Source organism: Salminus brasiliensis, chromosome 3 (genome assembly GCF_030463535.1).
Source record: "Salminus brasiliensis chromosome 3, fSalBra1.hap2, whole genome shotgun sequence".
NCBI lineage: Eukaryota > Metazoa > Chordata > Actinopteri > Characiformes > Bryconidae > Salminus > Salminus brasiliensis.
The window spans coordinates 5,098,036-5,117,659 of NC_132880.1; the positions used below are offsets into that span (position 1 = coordinate 5,098,036).

At 43.1% G+C, this 19,624-nt stretch overlaps 2 protein-coding genes across 2 annotated transcripts; one reads left to right on the forward strand and one right to left on the reverse strand.

The window, feature by feature from the left end:
- Nucleotides 1-878: 878 nt before the first annotated feature.
- LOC140551039 (uncharacterized) lies at nt 879-13,483 on the reverse strand. The gene is made up of 9 exons (XM_072674408.1): nt 13,015-13,483; nt 12,398-12,473; nt 11,720-11,858; nt 9,672-10,289; nt 7,061-7,185; nt 6,606-6,879; nt 5,774-5,901; nt 4,219-4,330; nt 879-3,561 (listed from the first exon to the last, which is right to left on the reverse strand). Exons 1-9 carry the CDS (start codon nt 13,317-13,319, stop codon nt 2,987-2,989), a joined length of 2,352 nt encoding a protein of 783 aa, XP_072530509.1. The 5' UTR covers nt 13,320-13,483; the 3' UTR covers nt 879-2,986.
- A 121-nt stretch (nt 13,484-13,604) lies between these two features.
- On the forward strand, nt 13,605-19,558 carry pgls (6-phosphogluconolactonase). The gene is made up of 6 exons (XM_072674582.1): nt 13,605-13,727; nt 17,236-17,508; nt 17,624-17,731; nt 17,821-17,922; nt 18,470-18,610; nt 19,173-19,558. The coding sequence occupies exons 2-6, from the start codon at nt 17,242-17,244 to the stop codon at nt 19,317-19,319; spliced, it is 765 nt and encodes a 254-aa protein (XP_072530683.1). The 5' UTR covers nt 13,605-13,727; nt 17,236-17,241; the 3' UTR covers nt 19,320-19,558.
- The last annotated feature ends 66 nt before the right edge of the window (nt 19,559-19,624 follow it).

The window sequence follows — 19,624 nt, forward strand, 5'->3', positions numbered from 1 at the left end:
ACAGCAAGGCTTCAAAATCTTTTTTTTTCCAGTAAATTTTTATTCTTAATTACCTACTTAATTACCTTGCTCTCGCTGGAGGGTGGGATGACCCTCTCTTTCCCTCACCACTCACAGTGATGTTAGTCAGTTTGTGCAGTTATAAATAAAATAACATTATTTTAGAGGCAAGGCTCTCCACCACTTCAGCAAGCCTTCCCAGATGCCTTCCCGTGCATGATGTGCCACTTAAATAGCAATCCTCCAAAGTCAGACTGCACCTGGCTCCTAAAGGGAACGGCGAGTGACACTCTGATTGGTTTATTACACGTAACGGCCAAAAAAACACACCCATGATTAGTTAAGAGACATTAGTTGGTACATGCCTTTTGCACGGTGCACAGGTCACTCGCCTAAAGATCCCAGAGTCGGAACTGTTGAGAGTGGTGGTGATAGAGTCCAGACGTCTGAAGGGTTTAATACCTCTAAAAGCTCCCTCAAAGCTTTTACAGGAAGTGGTTATGAAAACATTGCGAGACAGAGTTTGACAGTAGTTTTAGGAAAAGTTCTGGCCAGACATGTATCATTTTTATACAATGGTGCATACAGGGTGTTGGGAGGCGCTATATATATATATATATATAGTACATTCCCTGGTGGAGTTGTACAGTAAACAAAATGGCTCTATTTGTGTTATACAAGACACTCCCTGGTTTCTATCAACACTACTGTACAGAAACCAGTCAGTAAGTTTATATATGGTATAGTGTTGTTTATATATGGTATATATGATAAGCCTGTTTCACACAAAGTTAAACATGGGTCATGCGTCAGGCTATGTATTCACCTTAAGGGTAGGTTGTAGTTATATTTGTACATGTTGGGATGTGCAGTATTTATACCTGTATAAATATATACTCCGCCACACATAAAAACACATCCAGTAAACCCCACCCAGTGTTCAGAAACAGGTTAGCTGTGAGGCGAAGCAGACGTAAGAGTCAGCTACTCCGACTCCCGACATATATAGCCTGTGCAGAAGGATAAACATCCATACTAATAATGCAGACGCCCTTGAAGACTTTGCTATCTTTCACCTGCAGCTACAGAGCTGGCTATTTTTAAAAGACCTCACAAAACACACACGCATTCACCGTAAAGAAGGAATTCATTAAATAAAGCTTTATTAAGAAACAATAATACCAACTAGAAATCTAGTAAAGAAGTAAATTAACGTTAAATAGATAAGTTAAAATACAAACTTTAATAATAATAAGAATGTGGTCACAAACTCGAGTAATGACACTAGTAAGTCAAACTTCCCTCTCAGGACAAACTGGGCTCTCTCATTTCATTCAAAAAAGCCTCTCCTAAACACTGACTCCAACTTCAGGCCAGGAACGATGTGTGTTTATCCAGGAATATGGCAAGCTGCCACCAGGGATACAAGCCGTAACTCAGGGTTTAATAGTAAATGCTCAAGTTCAAGATCTTGGTAACACAATTTACTCTAGTAATAATTCACATTTGACAGTTTACACCAGGTCACTTCATCTGACTAGTTTCTGTATTCAATTGCTGTGTGGGATGGAATATGCTAATTTTTTGCATATAAGCGGCAGTTATTACTGGTGTTCCAGTTGTACTGGGAGGGGTTTTGATTGTCGAATGTGTTCATACTGCTCTAACATGTGGCTTAAATGCATTTCAGACCACTTCTGCTTTTTTTTACTAGTAAAAACTCAAATTACAGACACTTACTTACTAGTAAAAGTTGCAATTCCAGATATCAGCACTAAAAGTTCAACAATATTATTAATAGTATTATTATATTATAATGACACAATTACTAATCAAAATCTGAATTGTATATCAATATGTAAAAATTATATTTTAGAAATCTAAAACTGCACATGCACTGAATGCATAACTAATCAAAACTAAATTGGAGCTATCACGAATTAGGCACTAGTCAGAATTAATTTTCAGCATTTGTGGGCCTGTAAATGTTTTTACAGTCAGAATGACAGTGGGGATATCTGGAATTACTAGTTTTATTAATTAAATAAAAAATGATATAATATATAATAATTATATATTATATAATAATATATAATAGGCCCCCGAATGGACTAAGGCACTGTCACCATGATCAGAGGATCGCTGGTTCGAATCCTGATCATGCTGCTAGCCATCGGCAGCCGAGGCCCTAAGAGAGTACCATTGGGTAGATGGCGCTCTCTGCCCCCACATTGTCTGTGTTGGAGCCGGGTATGCGGCGCTTCCCTTCATGCACTTTGTTTGCCCAGCAATGTTGTTTCGGTGGCAGTTTAGAAAATGACTTGACGGAGGGCATCGCATGTATGGGGGGGGGTGTTTTTTGCACAGGTTGGATAATTGTCAGTCCAAATTTGGAGAGAAAAGGGGGGGGGTCTGAAAAAATGTATTGTAGTTATGTAGTTCTGGAGTTTTTACTAGTAACACACATATTATAGATAAGAGAGAGAGTAATCTCAGGTAAATCTCTGGTAACATCTGACTACTCCAAATGGCATTAAGTCTATGTGGTCCTGGCCAAATGTCTGTCCATCAGATCAGATATAGATCTGATATTACCTCTTTTACTACGCCATAGTTCATAAGTGAAATGAAATTGTCCACTATTTAAAACTGTATTACAGATCTTGAATTTGAGTTTTTACTAGTTAACACTGAGTCTGAGGCTCAAATAAAATAAAAAAGAGATTTCGAAGCTGCCCTTTGTCTTAATGAACGCTGTTTACTCTTTATTAACTACGAACTCTAGGAACCAGTCGCTTGGTTACTCTCTATTTCAGCCTTTTATAAACTCATAAAACAAGAACGCCTTCTTCTATGCTATAAAGTCCATTCACTTACATGCAAAACACTTCTCTCTGACTATTCTTCCATATGACCAGGTATGGCACAGTGCACAGTGTCAGCATCTGACGTTAATACTAGCTAAATGTGTAGCACAGACCTCGGCCTAGCTATTGCACTGATGCGTGTTAAAGCCATGTTTATAAGCATAGCGTTTGCCACAGTCCACGCAGCTGTAGGGTTTCTCTCCGGTGTGGCTGCGGAGGTGTATATTTAGGGAGCTTTTCTGTGAGAAGCTCTTCCCGCATTCCATGCATGTGTAGGGTCTCTCACCGGAGTGTGTGCGCATGTGTATTTTGAGGTACGTTTTCTGGGCGAAGCGCCTGCCGCACACCGAGCACACGAAAGGCTTCTCTCCCGAGTGCGTCCGTAAGTGCACTTTCAGATAGCTTAGGTAATTGAAGTTCTTCCCGCAGAACACACATTCGATTTTCTTCGGTTCCAAGCCCATCTTATTCCCAGGCGGCATCCCCAAGTTCATGCTGCTGGGAAAGAACCCGGCAAAGTCGTCCAGATTCATGCTGGATGATGAGGTTGCGCTGTCTAGAAGAGCCGATGACCTTGGGTCAAACGTCTGCTCGTCTTCTTGTCTCTGCTCTGCGGTGTCCAGAGGATCAGCATAGGAGATGAAGTCTTCACTGCTGTGGCCCACATCCCTCCTCACGCTGGGGAACACAGGACCTACAACAGAGCAAATTTAAAGCTGGTCAATTCACACTCTTAAAAATAAAGCAAAAGCCACAGAAGAACCACTTTTGGTTCTGCAAAGAACCATCTTTACATCACATGAAGGTTCTTTAGACCTTTAAATGGTGCTACACCTCAGTCCTCAGATCATTCCCACTCTTCAACATACACTATATGCCCAAATGTTTGTGGACACCCCTTCTAATGAATACATTCAGGTACTTTAAGCTGCCCACATTGCTGACACAGATGTGCAAATGCACACACACACATCTTGTCTCATCCCTGGAAAAAATAATGTCAGTAGAATAGGATGCCCTGGAACAGATGAACATACACCTGTTGGCACCATGCTGACTAATGCCAGGCATTGGCTAGAGGGGTAGAAAGCCCCCCAGCATTGAGCTGTGGAGCAGTGGAAGAACTGTGTTCTCTAAAATGATGGCTGGTACTCCATCCAATACTTCTGCAATGAAGTGGGGTGACCTCACTAACGCTCTTGTCGCTGAATGCAATCAAATCCCCCCAGCAATGCTCACTCCAAAATCTTAAAGGAAGCCTTCTTCTTCCCTGGACAATCACTCCAGAGTGGTTTCACAGAAGAAACAATGGTGAAGCAGGTGTCTCAATACTTTTGTCCATATAGCGTACCTTTCTCGTTGCTCTTTGAGCCCGTCTGCAGCTTGCTATTCCCTGAGCAATCCTCATACATCTCGTCCTTGATGATGATCATGTCAGGTGCTTCTTCAATTAGATCTACTGGCTGAAAAACATCCAACATACATAAAAACACATCACATGGATCAATGGATCTTTGAAATGTTGTAATGTTCAACATAAAAACACTCAGTCAATCATGTTCCAGCAGTTTAACCCCTTAAACTGTACGGAGCTGTCTGCCGGACTAGACCTCCCTCCCTTTAAATCATTACTTTAATAACAGCTGAAGAACAGCAGACCACTGAAGTCATCGTAATTCCGTAGTCACATCGGGGTCCAGGCTGGATTCTCTCACTACGGCCTCTATGTCAAAATACACATTTGTCTACAGATGCAGGCTAACAAATCAGCAAGCTTTCGCCAACTAAGGCTAGTTAAGTGTTATTGGCAGTCGTGAGGTACAGTTGGAGTAGCTGGGATTTAGTGGTATTTCCACTTGTAGGCCCCTAATTCAGAGACTCCAGAGAGATATAAACAGCGCCTACAATCTATTACCAGTAATTACCAGATAATAAGCCATTCGTTAATAACTTAATAAATTAATCATCTTTGAGTTTAAGGGCTGAAATTTAATGAGCAGTGATGGAAGGACCCAGACCTCCCAAGTTAAGCTTGGGGAACAGAGGCCCACAGTCCAGCACATTATGCTCTTTCCCTGCTGGAACACACCGACCAAACCTGGCGATTAAAGGGTGAGTAGAATCAGTGTGCTGGAGCAGGAAAACCACAAAACTGTGCAGGAATCCGGCCCTCCACGGCTGGAGCTCCCCACCCCTTTCCTAAAGGTTTAACACCCTCAAAAGCTCCCTAATAGAAAGAAAGCTATTATAGGAAACAGACAGGAATATCTGGCCTGATCCCTGAAATGCGGAGATGTACATGTCTAGCATTTGGCACGGCTGACCCAGTATCTACGTTACACTCAGTGGACGTTCCCTGATAATTCTGAACAGTACATAAAGGGGCTATATTTTCGTTAGATGTTGCGACCCCTGGTTCCTGTCACCACCCCTGTAAAGACATCAGTCAGTAAGATAAGCTGCAGTGAAGCACTTCACATCAAACCAACCTGAACGACTGTCTGCATCTCTCACTTACTTTGCACAAGTGGTTTTCTAGTGCACTTGCTGGCAACCTGCAGAGCTAATCAGTCTCTTAGGACAGTGGTTCTGATTCCTGGTCCTGCTCCAGTACCACTGTTTTGAACATTGTAGATGCTCTCCAGCTCCCAACTAATGGTCCAACTAATGAACTAATTAACAAGCCCTTCCTGAGGTGAACCACAACACAGTACCAGTGGCACACCAAGACCAGCTCTGTGAATCACTATGGTTGATCTGAGCCAGACAGAAACCCACGATGGAGGTTTAGGCGACCCTTGGGCCCACAGCTCTGGCTCAACTCCAGGTGTAGGCAAGACCTAACCTAACTCAGTGCGGCTCTGAAAGACAGCAAACACAAGTCTGGTTAATGAACCCACACCTACCTCTATTAAACAAGGGTTTTTATGTCTGTCGTCCTTCTGCCTTGCACTGGTCTCCTTCTCCTTCCACAGATCTATGCACCACTCTTTACCAAAGACGCCGTCGATGGTGGGACGGTGTGCACCCTCTGCTGAACACAGCGAAGACACACAGGGACTCAGGGAAAGCACAGCATAAAGAATCCAGTATAAATAGGACATCAGGAAAAATCACCATATTTTCATACACCGATCAGCCATAACATGAACATGTGTGGACCCCTCCAAGGCATGGACTTCCCAATACCTCCGAAGGTATCCTGTGGTATCCACACATCCTCTGCCTCCTCCGGTCCTGGAGGTTGTGAGGTAGGACCACTGTGGATCACATCAATGAGCCTTGGGTGCCCATGAACTTGTCACCGCCCATTTTTCCTGCCTCCAGAGCTTACTGTTAGTGATCTTAATGTTCTGGCTAATCGGTGTACGCTGTATGAAGTTATAAGCAGTATTCCAGGCCTACAGTTTTAATGTATGGGGGAGCCAATCAGAACAGAGCTCATTTACATACATATTAAGTAGTCTTACCTAAAGGCCCAGTCCTATAATGCTGAGTGATGAAGAAGGGGAAATGATGATATATGGATATATATATATATATATATATATATATATATATATATATATATGTATATATATTAAATAAAATCATTCATTATTATCAAATGTTGCATATAATTAAATATGAATGAAGATGTTATAATATAATAGGCTCTCGTGCTTGTGTTTGGCTCACTTTTAAGCAGTTCAGGACAGATCTTCCATTGTTGGAGACCATTGTTGGTAGCCCGCTTACCTCTGGATCCGCTGCCAAACCGAGCGTCCACACTCGCCTGCAGTCTTCTCCGGGTCGCCTTCAGCTCGATCTCCAGGAAATCACACTTGCTCTTCAGAGATTCGTTCTCGCTCATTCGCTGCGAGATCTCCAGCCTGAGCATCGCATGGGTCTCCTCCACAAGTTTGCCGATTTCTGCCACGGCTGTTTTGGCCAGCATTTCCATTATCGTCGATAACTGCGTGTGGAAATGCGAGTCGCTCCCCATCGCTTCCATCCTGCGCCCCCGCCTCACCTACAGTCCGGTCCGAGCCAGCAGCACCACCTTCTTCACTCGAGCTTCTCGACCTCCACGACGTCTCCAGAGCCTCCAGGATCCCCCGACTCGCCGTCTCTCTTTTCTTCTCTTCTTTTGAATTTTTGATTACTTTATTATGAAAGCCCGTGGAGCAGAAGGGGATTGTGGGATGCCTTACCGTAACTCTTGGTGTAGAAGAATGGACGCTGCTGAACCGAGCCCTCCTGCTGCCCCCCTCAGCACCATGTGACCGCCCTACAGCGGAGTACAGTATAAATATAGCCTGAGCTCCGCCACTGGGGCCTGTTTCACACATACAGACTCCCTGTGTTTAAATACCAAAAGCCTTATTTTTAGCTCTTAATCAGAAGTGGGTACCAGCTCTGTTCACTCAGTTCCACGTAAAAGTCATTTTTTAAAAATATATACTATTATACAAATATATATAATATATAATTTAATATATAAGGATATATATATGTATAATTAAATAATAATTAAATAATATATATATATATATATATAAGTCACTATACATGTTAAGTGTAATTACACCTTACATACCTTAAATAAAACATCAATTATTACTAGTATTATTATTTAATTTTAGCCTAATCAGAAGTGGGTACCAGCTCTGTTCACTCAGTTCCACGTAAAAGTCATTTTTTAAATGTATACTATTATACAAATATATATAATATATAATTTAATATATAAGTATATATATATATAATTAAATAATAATTAAATTATATATATATAAAGTCACTATACATGTTAAGTGTAATTACACCTTACATACCTTAAATAAAACATAAATTATTACTAGTATTATTATTTAATTTTAGCCTAATAGCTCTGTTCACTCAGTTCCACGTAAAAGTATTTTTTTTAGTGTATACTATATATTATTTATTATGTATATATACAGTATATAAACACATGAGAATAGTCACTATACATGCATAAGTGTAATTACACCGTAAATACAATAATTATTAGTATTTAATTTTGTATTAATATTACATTTTAGCTTTATCAGAAGTGGGTACCAGCTCTGTTCCCTCAGCTCCATGTAAAAGCCTTTTTGTATTTTTTTGTTGGAAAAAATAATGTATATATATATAAACATATACAAATAGTCACTATACATGCTAAGTGTAATTACACCTTAAATACAATAATTATTATTATTTTATCATTATTTATTACATAGTATTAGTATTATTTTATATCAGTATAGCAGTTATTAATAGAATTATGCTTGGCTTTTCAGTTCATCTGTTCGTATTTAGGTACTATTCTCCCCTAAATATATCCCCTAAATATCTAGACACTGTGCTAAATAAAAGAAAATAACCCCTGCCTACCCAGGGTCCTGAGGTGGAGGTGGCTCTCTAGGGGCCCCAATTGAAAAGTGTGCTGTGTTCTACAGGGGTTCATTTAAGAGAGGGAGGTGGTGGTGGTGAAAAGAAATACCAACCCCTTAGTAATAAGAATAGAAGAGTCCTCTGTGTAATCTGACTAAATTCCCGTCTCTACATTAAACAGACTACACTATATGGACCAAAGTATTGGGACACTTGCTTATTCAATGATTCTTCTGAGTTTATCCTGCTTTTGTTGGAGTAACTGTCTCTATTGTCCAGGGAAGGTATTCCACTAGATTTTGGAGCATTGCTGTGAGAATTTGATTGCATTCAGCTACAACGGTGAGGTAAGGGCCCTGGATGATCATCACCCAACCTCATACCAAATGTACTGGTTGGAGCACCATCATCATTTCAGAGAGCACAGTTCTTCCACTGCTCCACAGCTCAATGCTTCGGGGCTTTATACCCCTCTAGGCCACACCTGGCATTAGGCATGCTCCAAGGAGTCTTAGTCTGTAGGCTATTCTTCTCAGCAGGGACTAGACAATCTGTGTGTGTGTGTGTACATTTGCACATCTGAGTCAGCAATGACTGAAACTAAGTACCAAGTAGCTAATTGTATTCATTAAAAAAGAGGTGTCCACAAACATTTGGACACCTAGTGAATTATAAATACTGCAATAATGCTTATGGTAAGGATACATCTCTTATGATAAATGAGTCATAAATATGTCCAAATGTTTGTGGACACCCCTTCTAATGAATGCATTCGGCTATGTAAAGTTGCACCCATTGCTGACACAGACGTGCAAGCACACACACACAGCTTGTCTACTCTCTGTAAAGAGGAAATGCTGCCAATAGAATAGGACTCTCTGGAGCAGATAAACATGGACCTTGGCATAGGCTAAATGGGTACAAAGCCACCAGTATTAAGCTGTGGAGCAGTGGAACTGTGTTCCCTGAAATGAAGGTGCTCCATTTAATACTCTTGGGATGAGTTGGGGAGTTGGGGATGAGTTAGAGGTGATGATTGGGCAGCATCCTGACCCAACTAACGCTCTTGTTGCTGAATGCAATCAAATCCCCATACCAACAATCCACTATATGGCAGAAACCTTCTTCCCTGCACAGAAGAGACAGTTACTCCACCAAAAGCAGGATAAACTCTTTAATACTTTAGATTTCAGAAGAAGCAATGAATGAGCAGATGTCCCAATACTTTTTTCCATATAGTGTAGGTTCCTGCTTTGGCAAAGATGGGGGGGGGGCATTACACGCTGACAATAAACACAGTCTGACATTGTGGTGTTATCATTTTTATTACATAAAACACAAACACATACATACATGGGGACCTAACTCTACTAATAACAACGTGTGGTGTTACGAGCATTCAGGGGGCGAACTTTAGACCCGTCATAGGGTCTAAATGCACAGACAAGTGTTTGGTCAAGTTACATTTCTTGGTAAATCCTTTCCCGCATTTGACGCAGATGAAGGGTTTCTCTCCAGTGTGAGTCCGCTGATGCATATCCAGAGTGCACTTCTGGATGAACCCTTTTCCACAGTGCAGACAGCGGTATGGCTTCTCTCCGGTATGGGTACGCTGATGGGTATACAAGTGACCCTTCTGCGCATACCTCTTACCACACAGCGTGCACCTAAAAGGCTTCTCCCCCGTGTGACTCCGCTCGTGGATTTCAAGCTGGCTGAAACACTTGAACCGCTTGGAACAGTGAGGACAGACAAACCGTTTCTCCCCTGAAAAGCTGGAGGCCGTGAGGGTCCTGATGGCCTTGGGCAGAAGAAAACTGGGTGAGGCGGTGTAGTCTGTATTTTCAGGTCCTGAGCTCGCATGCATGGGTAGAGTTGGCCGTTCCTGGTCACACAAATTATCTTCAAGTGAGAGTCTGTCCAGAGGATCGGCTGAAGAAGTGGTCTTCACAGTCTGGATTTCTTGGTCAGCAGGGTCACCGAGGTGGCAGAGGGTAGATGATATGTCTTCAGCACTTGTAGATCCAGGGACATGAGCTGCAGTAAAAAAGGATGAAAACATTACATGTGTAACATCAACTGAAAATTTGGGTCACAGAGGAAGAGGACCCATAACAGAAATAATACGAGGGTATGAGACATATCATGTATAGTGAAATTACACTATGTCCAAAAGTTTGTGGACACCCCTTCAAATGAATGCATTCAGCTACTTTAAGTTGCACCCATTGCTGACAGACGTCTTTACGACTTGTCTAGTGACTGTAAAGACGTACTGCCAATAGTATAGGACTCTCAGGAGCAGCCTATTGGTACTATGGGCTAGAGGGGTATCAGGTCCTCTGGCACTAAGCTGTGGAGCAGTGGACCTGCGTTCCTTCCAATACTTTTGGGATGAGTTATGGAGTTGGGGATGAGGTAGAGTGATGATCATCCCAACACCCTGACTTCACGAAAACTAATGCAATCAAATCCTTACTGATGCCCCACTCTTTTTAGGACAACAATTTTCAGGACCTTTTCATGACAGCACATACAGCAACTGCAATACAAGCCAGTATAAACTGGTTTACCACACATGGTTACTGGATGTACTGGGCAACACCCAATTCTATGATGCGCATCTATTGCATTTTAAAGCAAATCACTCTGCAGATCCTATGGTGTTTTCTCAATGTGAAAGCAAAGTTGAGAACAAATGACACTGGCAGCTAGACTCAATATAGCTGAACAACTGGTGTTTGTTAAAAGTTCACAGTTCAATCATTGATAATTAAAAAAAATAAAACTTTTAAATATCTCTGAGGCATGTGTGATCAGTGTCATTCCATTAATAATGAATATTTCTTTTAAATTAGTAATTATTTGGGCCTATGCACCCCTTTCCACCATTTCCTCCATTAAACACTGGTGTTGTATTGGTGCTGCTTGCCTTGATGGGGAATGAAACCCTAGTTTACGACAAAGAGGGCAATGTTCTAAGGTTTTGGGACCACGGTGGCCGACAGTGCGACTTCAAAGACTTCAATAAAAACAGCACCACTAACTAAAGTATGATATCTGGCTCAACAGCTCATCTCTCTCAGGGTCACACTAATATTTCAAGGACAGTTTTAGGATTTGTTTTAATTTAGGTTTCCATTAATGGAAAAAAAACAGTCTTTAGATTTCCAGGGTTTCCCAGCAATACTCCAAAATCTGGTCGAAAGCCTTCTCATCTGGACAGTACCTCCAACAAAAGCAGGAGAAGCTCTTTTTAATGCCCTTTCAGACGAAACAATGAATGAGCAGGTGTCCCAATACTTTTGTCCATATAATGCATTTTCAAGTTTCATGATGTAATTTTTATGATGCCAGATTTCTAATCCTTACTATATTATTAATGCAATTTCACCTATTCAATTCCTTCCAGAGTAAAATGGTAAGGTCATGCATGCATTATCAATAATATGTAAAGGTGAACTCACGCTCCACCCTGGAGTTCTGCTCTCCGATTTCACAGTCCCATAAATCCAGTCCATTCGGCTCCTGCTTGATAGTTATTTCAGTGGGCTGCTTTTCCTCATAATACTGCTGTAGACAGACACTTGCTTTTTCTAGATGAACCTATAGAACAATAACATTACATGGCTTTTTAAAACAATTATGACTAAAGATGATTTTAAATTAAAGAAGTTAAAAGTGGCTTCTATGAGTAACAGAACTGCATCTAGTTTGAGGTTCAAATAAAAAGTCTCATCCAACTGAAGCAAACTGAAAATCTGCTAGTATGGTCTACACCCATGGAGCGTGAACAAAGAGGCAAACTCTGGAGGATTTTGGGCTGGAGTTCAGGGTGGCTTCGAGGTGAAGCGTGAAGCTGAGCCCCACCCTCCACTCTGCATTCATGACATGGCTGAGGTATCTGACTGATGCCCTTATCTCCAGAGTGACTTCCAACTGAATTACACAGGTAAGTGAATGTAAAGTTAGGAGTCTTGCCCAGGGCAGTGCTACTGGTGTTGTATTGGTGTTGCTTGCCTGGATGGGGAATGAAACCCCAGTCTACCACAGAGAGGGGAATGTTCTAAGGTTTTGGGACCATATCCCACTAAACAAAAAGAGCAAATCTGCTACACCTACCCCTTTTTTGTCTTGCTACTTACTTGATCCTTTTTAGTTGTCCCAGAGCTGTCTCCCACAGCAGAATCACACCTGGTTGACTCCTCCAAAGTCCTCTCTCTGGATAAATGAGAGCAAAGCAACAGTGAAATCAACAGCTGCATTGTAAAACACTGAATCTGACTGTCAGCGGTTGTATCTCATTGGTCAGAGCTCTGGGCTACTGATTACAGGGTTGCTGGTTCGACACCTGGATGCACAGAGTCAGTGGTTCCCAGTTCTGGTCCTTGAGGACCCGCTGCCCTTCACATTGTAGTGGTTGCCAGCTCCAACGCCACCTTCAGGGCTTGTTAATGAGCTGATTAGCTGGATCAGGTGTGCAGCAAATGGGGGTCACCAGAACCAGGGTTGCGAACCTCTGCACTAAGATGCCACTGTTGGGCCTTTGAGAAAGGCTCTGAACACTCTCTGCTCCAGGGGTGAAGTAACATGGCTGGCCCTGCGCTCTGACCCTGGCTTTCCAAGCTGAGATATGCAAAGAGATGAGTTTTATAGTACTGTAGGAAGTATAAATGATAATAAAGGCACATCACACACATTATTAATTATAATAATATTATTATTATTATTATTAGCAGAAGTTCATCATAAAAATCAACACCTTTTAATGTGTGGCTGATTCTCTGTCCTGGGACACAGTTCAGCATCAGCAGGACACTGATCTGGCACTGCCTGTGCACCGTTTCCAACCTGCTGGCTCTGTATCCCATCCTGCACCAGCACGTGCTCCATCAGCTGCAGCCTCTTCCTCAGGGTGTCGATTTCATGATGGCTACGAGCCACTTCAGACCTCAGGATTTTGCACTCTATGTCCACAAGTTTACTTATCTCTAATATAGCTGTTTTCGCTAACGTTTCCATTATGGCAGCTAACTGAGTCTGAAAAGAGGACAGGGTGGTCGGCATCTCTGTTTAACTGTGCAAAAAAAGCAGCCCCCCAGATAAACAGATGGGAATTCATGCAATGCAGTGAATCCTCATGCAAACACCAATTTCTCTACAAAAACGAGCAACTGTAAAACTTGTGTTTTGGTCACTCAGGCAATCCCCCTCCTCCTCTGCAGCTTCCTCCAGACGTCAGAGCCATAGAAAAACACAGATATCTTCCATTTCGATGGTCTGCAACCAGATTCGCCTTCTACCGCCATCTACTGAAGTGGAGAAAGCGAGACGCCACAGAAGACTACAACTACCGGCATGCTTGAGAGACGCGTCATCCGCGTCCTGGCTGCTGATTGGCTGTGGTGCCGTCGTTTGAGGAACTAGAGAGAGAGGCGTGAACGGGAACGGTGAATTTCATACAAAATTTCCTGGGTAATTAAGACTTGCTTTTACAGGTTTTAATGTGATTTAATGTTGTGTATTTCTTCAGTATTCACGCCGGAGTCATGTTTAGACGTCTTTTGTCAACTTACGCCTGTTTCTTATGCTCTCCGGAGCCGAGGCTCAGCCTATCCAGGCTAGAAGTTGACTAAGCTTGATGGGCAAAGCTGGCTGTTTCCACCTGTCAACAAAAATAGATCTTAATGGATCCTTTCTACTGGTTGATTAGTTCTGTGTGAGCTGCTGTCCAGCCTAGGATTGCACAATATATCGTCTGGTCAACATTATAACAATATATTTGCCTTTGGGATAGTGATGTAGCAGTGTACTGGCCTTTGGGATAGTGAGGTAGCAGTGCACTGGCTTTGGGATAGTGAGGTAGCAGTGTACTGGCCTTTGGGATAGTGAGGTAGCAGTGCACTGGCCTTTGGGATAGTGAGGTAGCAGTGTACTGGCTTTGGGATAGTGAGGTAGCAGTGTACTGGCCTTTGGGATAGTGAGGTAGCAGTGCACTGGCCTTTGGGATAGTGAGGTAGCAGTGTACTGGTCTTTGGGATAGTGATGTAGCAGTGCACTGGCCTTTGGGATAGTGAGGTAGCAGTGTACTGGCTTTGGGATAGTGAGGTAGCAGTGCACTGGCCTTTGGGATAGTGAGGTAGCAGTGTACTGGCCTTTGGGATAGTGAGGTAGCAGTGTACTGGCTTTGGGATAGTGAGGTAGCAGTGCACTGGCCTTTGGGATAGTGAGGTAGCAGTGCACTGGCCTTTGGGATAGTGATGTAGCAGTGCACTGGCCTTTGGGATAGTGATGTAGCAGTGTACTGGCCTTTGGGATAGTGATGTAGCAGTGTACTGGCCTTTGGGATAGTGATGTAGCAGTGCACTGGCCTTTGGGATAGTGAGGTAGCAGTGCACTGGCCTTTGGGATAGTGAGGTAGCAGTGTACTGGCTTTGGGATAGTGAGGTAGCAGTACACTGGCCTTTGGGATAGTGAGGTAGCAGTGTACTGGCCTTTGGGATAGTGAGGTAGCAGTGCACTGGCCTTTGGGATAGTGAGGTAGCAGTGCACTGGCCTTTGGGATAGTGAGGTAGCAGTGTACTGGCCTTTGGGATAGTGATGTAGCAGTGTACTGGCCTTTGGGATAGTGAGGTAGCAGTGCACTGGTCTTTGGGATAGTGATGTAGCAGTGTACTGGTCTTTGGGATAGTGATGTAGCAGTGTACTGGTCTTTGGGATAGTGAGGTAGCAGTGTACTGGCCTTTGGGATAGTGAGGTAGCAGTGTACTGGCCTTTGGGATAGTGAGGGCCTTTGGGATAGTGAGGTAGCAGTGTACTGGCCTTTGGGATAGTGAGGTATCAGTGTACTGGTCTTTGGGATAGTGAGGTAGCAGTGTACTGGCTTTGGGATAGTGAGGTAGCAGTGCACTGGCCTTTGGGATAGTGATGTAGCAGTGTACTGGCCTTTGGGATAGTGATGTAGCAGTGTACTGGTCTTTGGGATAGTGATGTAGCAGTGTACTGGTCTTTGGGATAGTGAGGTAGCAGTGTACTGGCCTTTGGGATAGTGAGGTAGCAGTGTACTGGCCTTTGGGATAGTGAGGGCCTTTGGGATAGTGAGGTAGCAGTACACTGGCCTTTGGGATAGTGAGGTAGCAGTGTACTGGCCTTTGGGATAGTGAGGGCCTTTGGGATAGTGAGGTAGCAGTACACTGGCCTTTGGGATAGTGATGTAGCAGTGTACTGGCCTTTGGGATAGTGATGTAGCAGTGTACTGGTCTTTGGGATAGTGATGTAGCAGTGTACTGGTCTTTGGGATAGTGAGGTAGCAGTGTACTGGCCTTTGGGATAGTGAGGTAGCAGTGTACTGGCCTTTGGGATAGTGAGGGCCTTTGGGATAGTGATGTAGCAGTGTACTGGCCTTTGGGATAGTGAGGTAGCAGTGTACTGGTCTTTGGGATAGTGAGGTAGCAGTGTACTGGCTTTGGGATAGTGAGGTAGCAGTGTACTGGCTTTGGGATAGTGAGGTAGCAGTGCACTGGCCTTTTGGATAGTGATGTAGCAGTGTACTGGCCTTTGGGATAGTGATGTAGCAGTGTACTGGCCTTTGGGATAGTGAGGGCCTTTGGGATAGTGAGGTAGCAGTGTACTGGCCTTTGGGATAGTGAGGTAGCAGTGTACTGGTCTTTGGGATAGTGAGGTAGCAGTGTACTGGCTTTGGGATAGTGAGGTAGCAGTGCACTGGCCTTTGGGATAGTGATGTAGCAGTGCACTGGCCTTTGGGATAGTGATGTAGCAGTGCACTGGCCTTTGGGATAGTGATGTAGCAGTGTACTGGTCTTTGGGATAGTGAGGTAGCAGTGTACTGGCCTTTGGGATAGTGAGGTAGCAGTGTACTGGCCTTTGGGATAGTGAGGGCCTTTGGGATAGTGAGGTAGCAGTGTACTGGCCTTTGGGATAGTGAGGTAGCAGTGTACTGGTCTTTGGGATAGTGAGGTAGCAGTGTACTGGCTTTGGGATAGTGAGGTAGCAGTGTACTGGCTTTGGGATAGTGAGGTAGCAGTGCACTGGCCTTTGGGATAGTGATGTAGCAGTGTACTGGCCTTTGGGATAGTGATGTAGCAGTGTACTGGCCTTTGGGATAGTGAGGGCCTTTGGGATAGTGAGGTAGCAGTGTACTGGCCTTTGGGATAGTGAGGTAGCAGTGTACTGGTCTTTGGGATAGTGAGGTAGCAGTGTACTGGCTTTGGGATAGTGAGGTAGCAGTGCACTGGCCTTTGGGATAGTGATGTAGCAGTGCACTGGCCTTTGGGATAGTGATGTAGCAGTGCACTGGCCTTTGGGATAGGTATTGCAATGCATTGGCCCTCGAAATCCGGGTTTAGCAATATATTGGTCTTGAAACTGGCATTGCAATACGTGGGCCTTTGAGAATACTGGTATTGCAAGATATGGGCTATTGGAATACTGGGATCCCAATATATTGACAGTTGGAATACTGGGTTCCCAATATATTGGCCTTTGGGATACTGGGATCCCAATATATTCGTCTTTGGGATACTGGGATCCCAATATATTGGCCTTTGGGATATTGGTATTGCAGTGTATTAGCTGTTGTGAGACTGATATCACAATATATTGACCTTATATATACAACCTTATATGATATTGTTATTGCAATGTATTGGGCTTTTGTTATATGGGTATTGCAGTATATTGGTGCTTGTGGTACTCGTATCACAGCATACTGGTACTTGATACTGGTATCGCAATATATTGGCCTTGGAGTATTGGTATTGCAACTTATTAGGCTTGACCCAATATATCAGCATTGAAATTGACAGGTATGTACATGTACATCTAAGCAATATAATCACAATACATATTATTTATATGGAGCTCTGGTCAAATTGTTCATATTATAAATGGAGATGAACTCTAAGGCAGATCCTTAAACTCTGTCATCTGCCATCCATACAATCCTTCTTTACTGTTATTTCAGGGGACGATGTCAGGCCGTAGAGTGGTGGTGTTCTTGTCGGCAGCAGAACTTGGGCCGGCCCTCGCCCAGCTGGTGGCCTCTCGAGCAGAGAAGGCCCTGAGTGGTGGTGCTGACTCCTTTTCCCTGGGTCTGTCTGGAGGAAGTCTAGTGTCCATTTTAAGTAAGGAACTGCCTGCAGTACCGAACCTAGACTGCAGCCGGTGGCTGGTGGGGTTCTGTGATGAGAGACTGGTTCCTTTTGACGATCCTGAGAGCACGTATGGTCTCTATAAGGTAACTGGGATAGTGCTGAAACAGCATTGTGTTGAATTCATTGTGTTCAACATAACTCAAACCAAAATTGCTAATTACTAATAAAAGCCAGTCTGTGTTTTTCTCTGTATCTTAGAATCAGTTGTTCTCCAAAATCAACATTCCAGAGGAAAGAGTTTTGGCAATAAACCCCTCCTTACCAGTGCAGGAGTGTGCGGAAGACTACGCCAGCAAACTCAGTAAGGTGTGTACTGTGATCTTAAGAATTCTGCATATGTCTGAATGACTGCAGATCATCAGTGTAATCAGTGGAACTACTCATGTTTCCTGCAGGCATTCAGTACAGATCAAACACCAGTATTTGATGTGTTGCTACTAGGCATGGGACCTGATGGACACACATGCTCGCTCTTCCCAGATCATCCATTATTGCAGGTACTTATTTTCTTCCCAATTTGGGCTGGCAGTTACCCATCCTGTACGTACATCCACATCTATATACATATATATGAATCTGGCAGCTCTTCTTTATAGTGTGTCAAACTGTCATGATGAATGGACCAATAGAAATGCTCCAAAATGACTTTGAATGACCAAATCTTTTTACATTGACTTCCATTTAAAGTTCCATAAAAGTTAAAGACTTTATCTTGTAAATTTGCCATTTTGGAGACGACATTGTCTGAAATCTCTCAGGGTGCAGAAAGTAATAAGCGTGTAATCTCGGCTGCCTGCAAAAGTGTTTATTTTGAAGGCGTGGCATGGACTGCTAAATTAGTCCTGTGTGCCATTGTTGGTATTACACCAATAACTACCGTGAAACTAATATGCAAGTTCTGTGATTATGTAGTGAACAGCTGAAGTCTGGTCTCACATGTTGATCTTTGCAGTTTAAGAGGTTAAAGATGATCTAAAAGTCTATTAGGTATCTGCCCTATTTCTACCGTTCTTGGATTTGTAATTTCTTGTATCTCTTTCATAGGAAAGCCAGAAAACAGTGGCTCCAATCAGCGACTCCCCCAAACCTCCCCCTCAGCGTGTGACCCTCACACTGCCCATGGTGAACGCTGCACGCTGCGTGGTCTTTGTGTCCACTGGAGGCAGCAAAGCGACTGTGCTCAAGGTACAGTATGTTCTCCACATGGGCCATGTGTGGCTGCAGGATTTCACTCCATCAAAGCAGGAGCACACATGATCAGTTGTTGAAGATGGAAACCCACTGATTAAACAAGTGAAACCAGGTGTGCTCCAGATTGTTAGGAATGAAACCCTGCACCAACACTGGCCCTTTGCAGATAGTGTTGGTGACCTTTAATGGTATACATTAAAGGGCTCAGTGTGCAAGGATTACCATGAACAGTAGTACAGGGTAGGAGCATGACTATACCAAGATAAGGAGCTAGGCCAATCTGACCATTTCTAAGAACAGCCTCGTGTTCATACTTCTCCCATCATTGCTTAGTAATCATCACTATTGTGTAGGTCGCCGCCAATCGATTCTGAGCTGCCAGAGCTCGAACTGCACAAGGTGTTCTGTGGTATATGGCACCTAGACATGAGCAGTAGTTCAAAACAGTCCCACTCTCAGTCTCATACTACTACTTTAGCCCAATATGTAGGACCACTGTAATAAAGCAATTGTTGCTGACCACACTTTACCAGCACCCTTTTCTCTTCTTCTGCAGCAAGTATTGGAGGGTGGAGAAGGCCCGTTACTGCCTGCAGCCCTTGTCACACCCAACCAGGGTGAGCTCTTTTGGCTGGTGGATGAACCAGCAGCAGCCTCCTTAAACCTGGAGGTGGAAAGACCAAGCCCTGGTGCTAAGCTATAACCTAAGGAATAAAAAAGGCTCCATCTGCTGCATCCACACTGTTTCACACGGAAATGTCAGAAACTATAGTTTGATTATTAGCAAGTAATCTCATTTTCAAAAATGATGTGTATTTCAGTGGATAATCGCTGATTTGTAGATAAAAATACAGAAATTCTTGGAATTATTCCCTGAGAACATTCCAGTTTACATTCCTGTGTATTATCATGGGACGAATTTAAATAAAACACTGAAACGTTCTCCTTTGTTACATTTTATTGTGTGTGTATATATATATATATATATATATATATATATATATATAT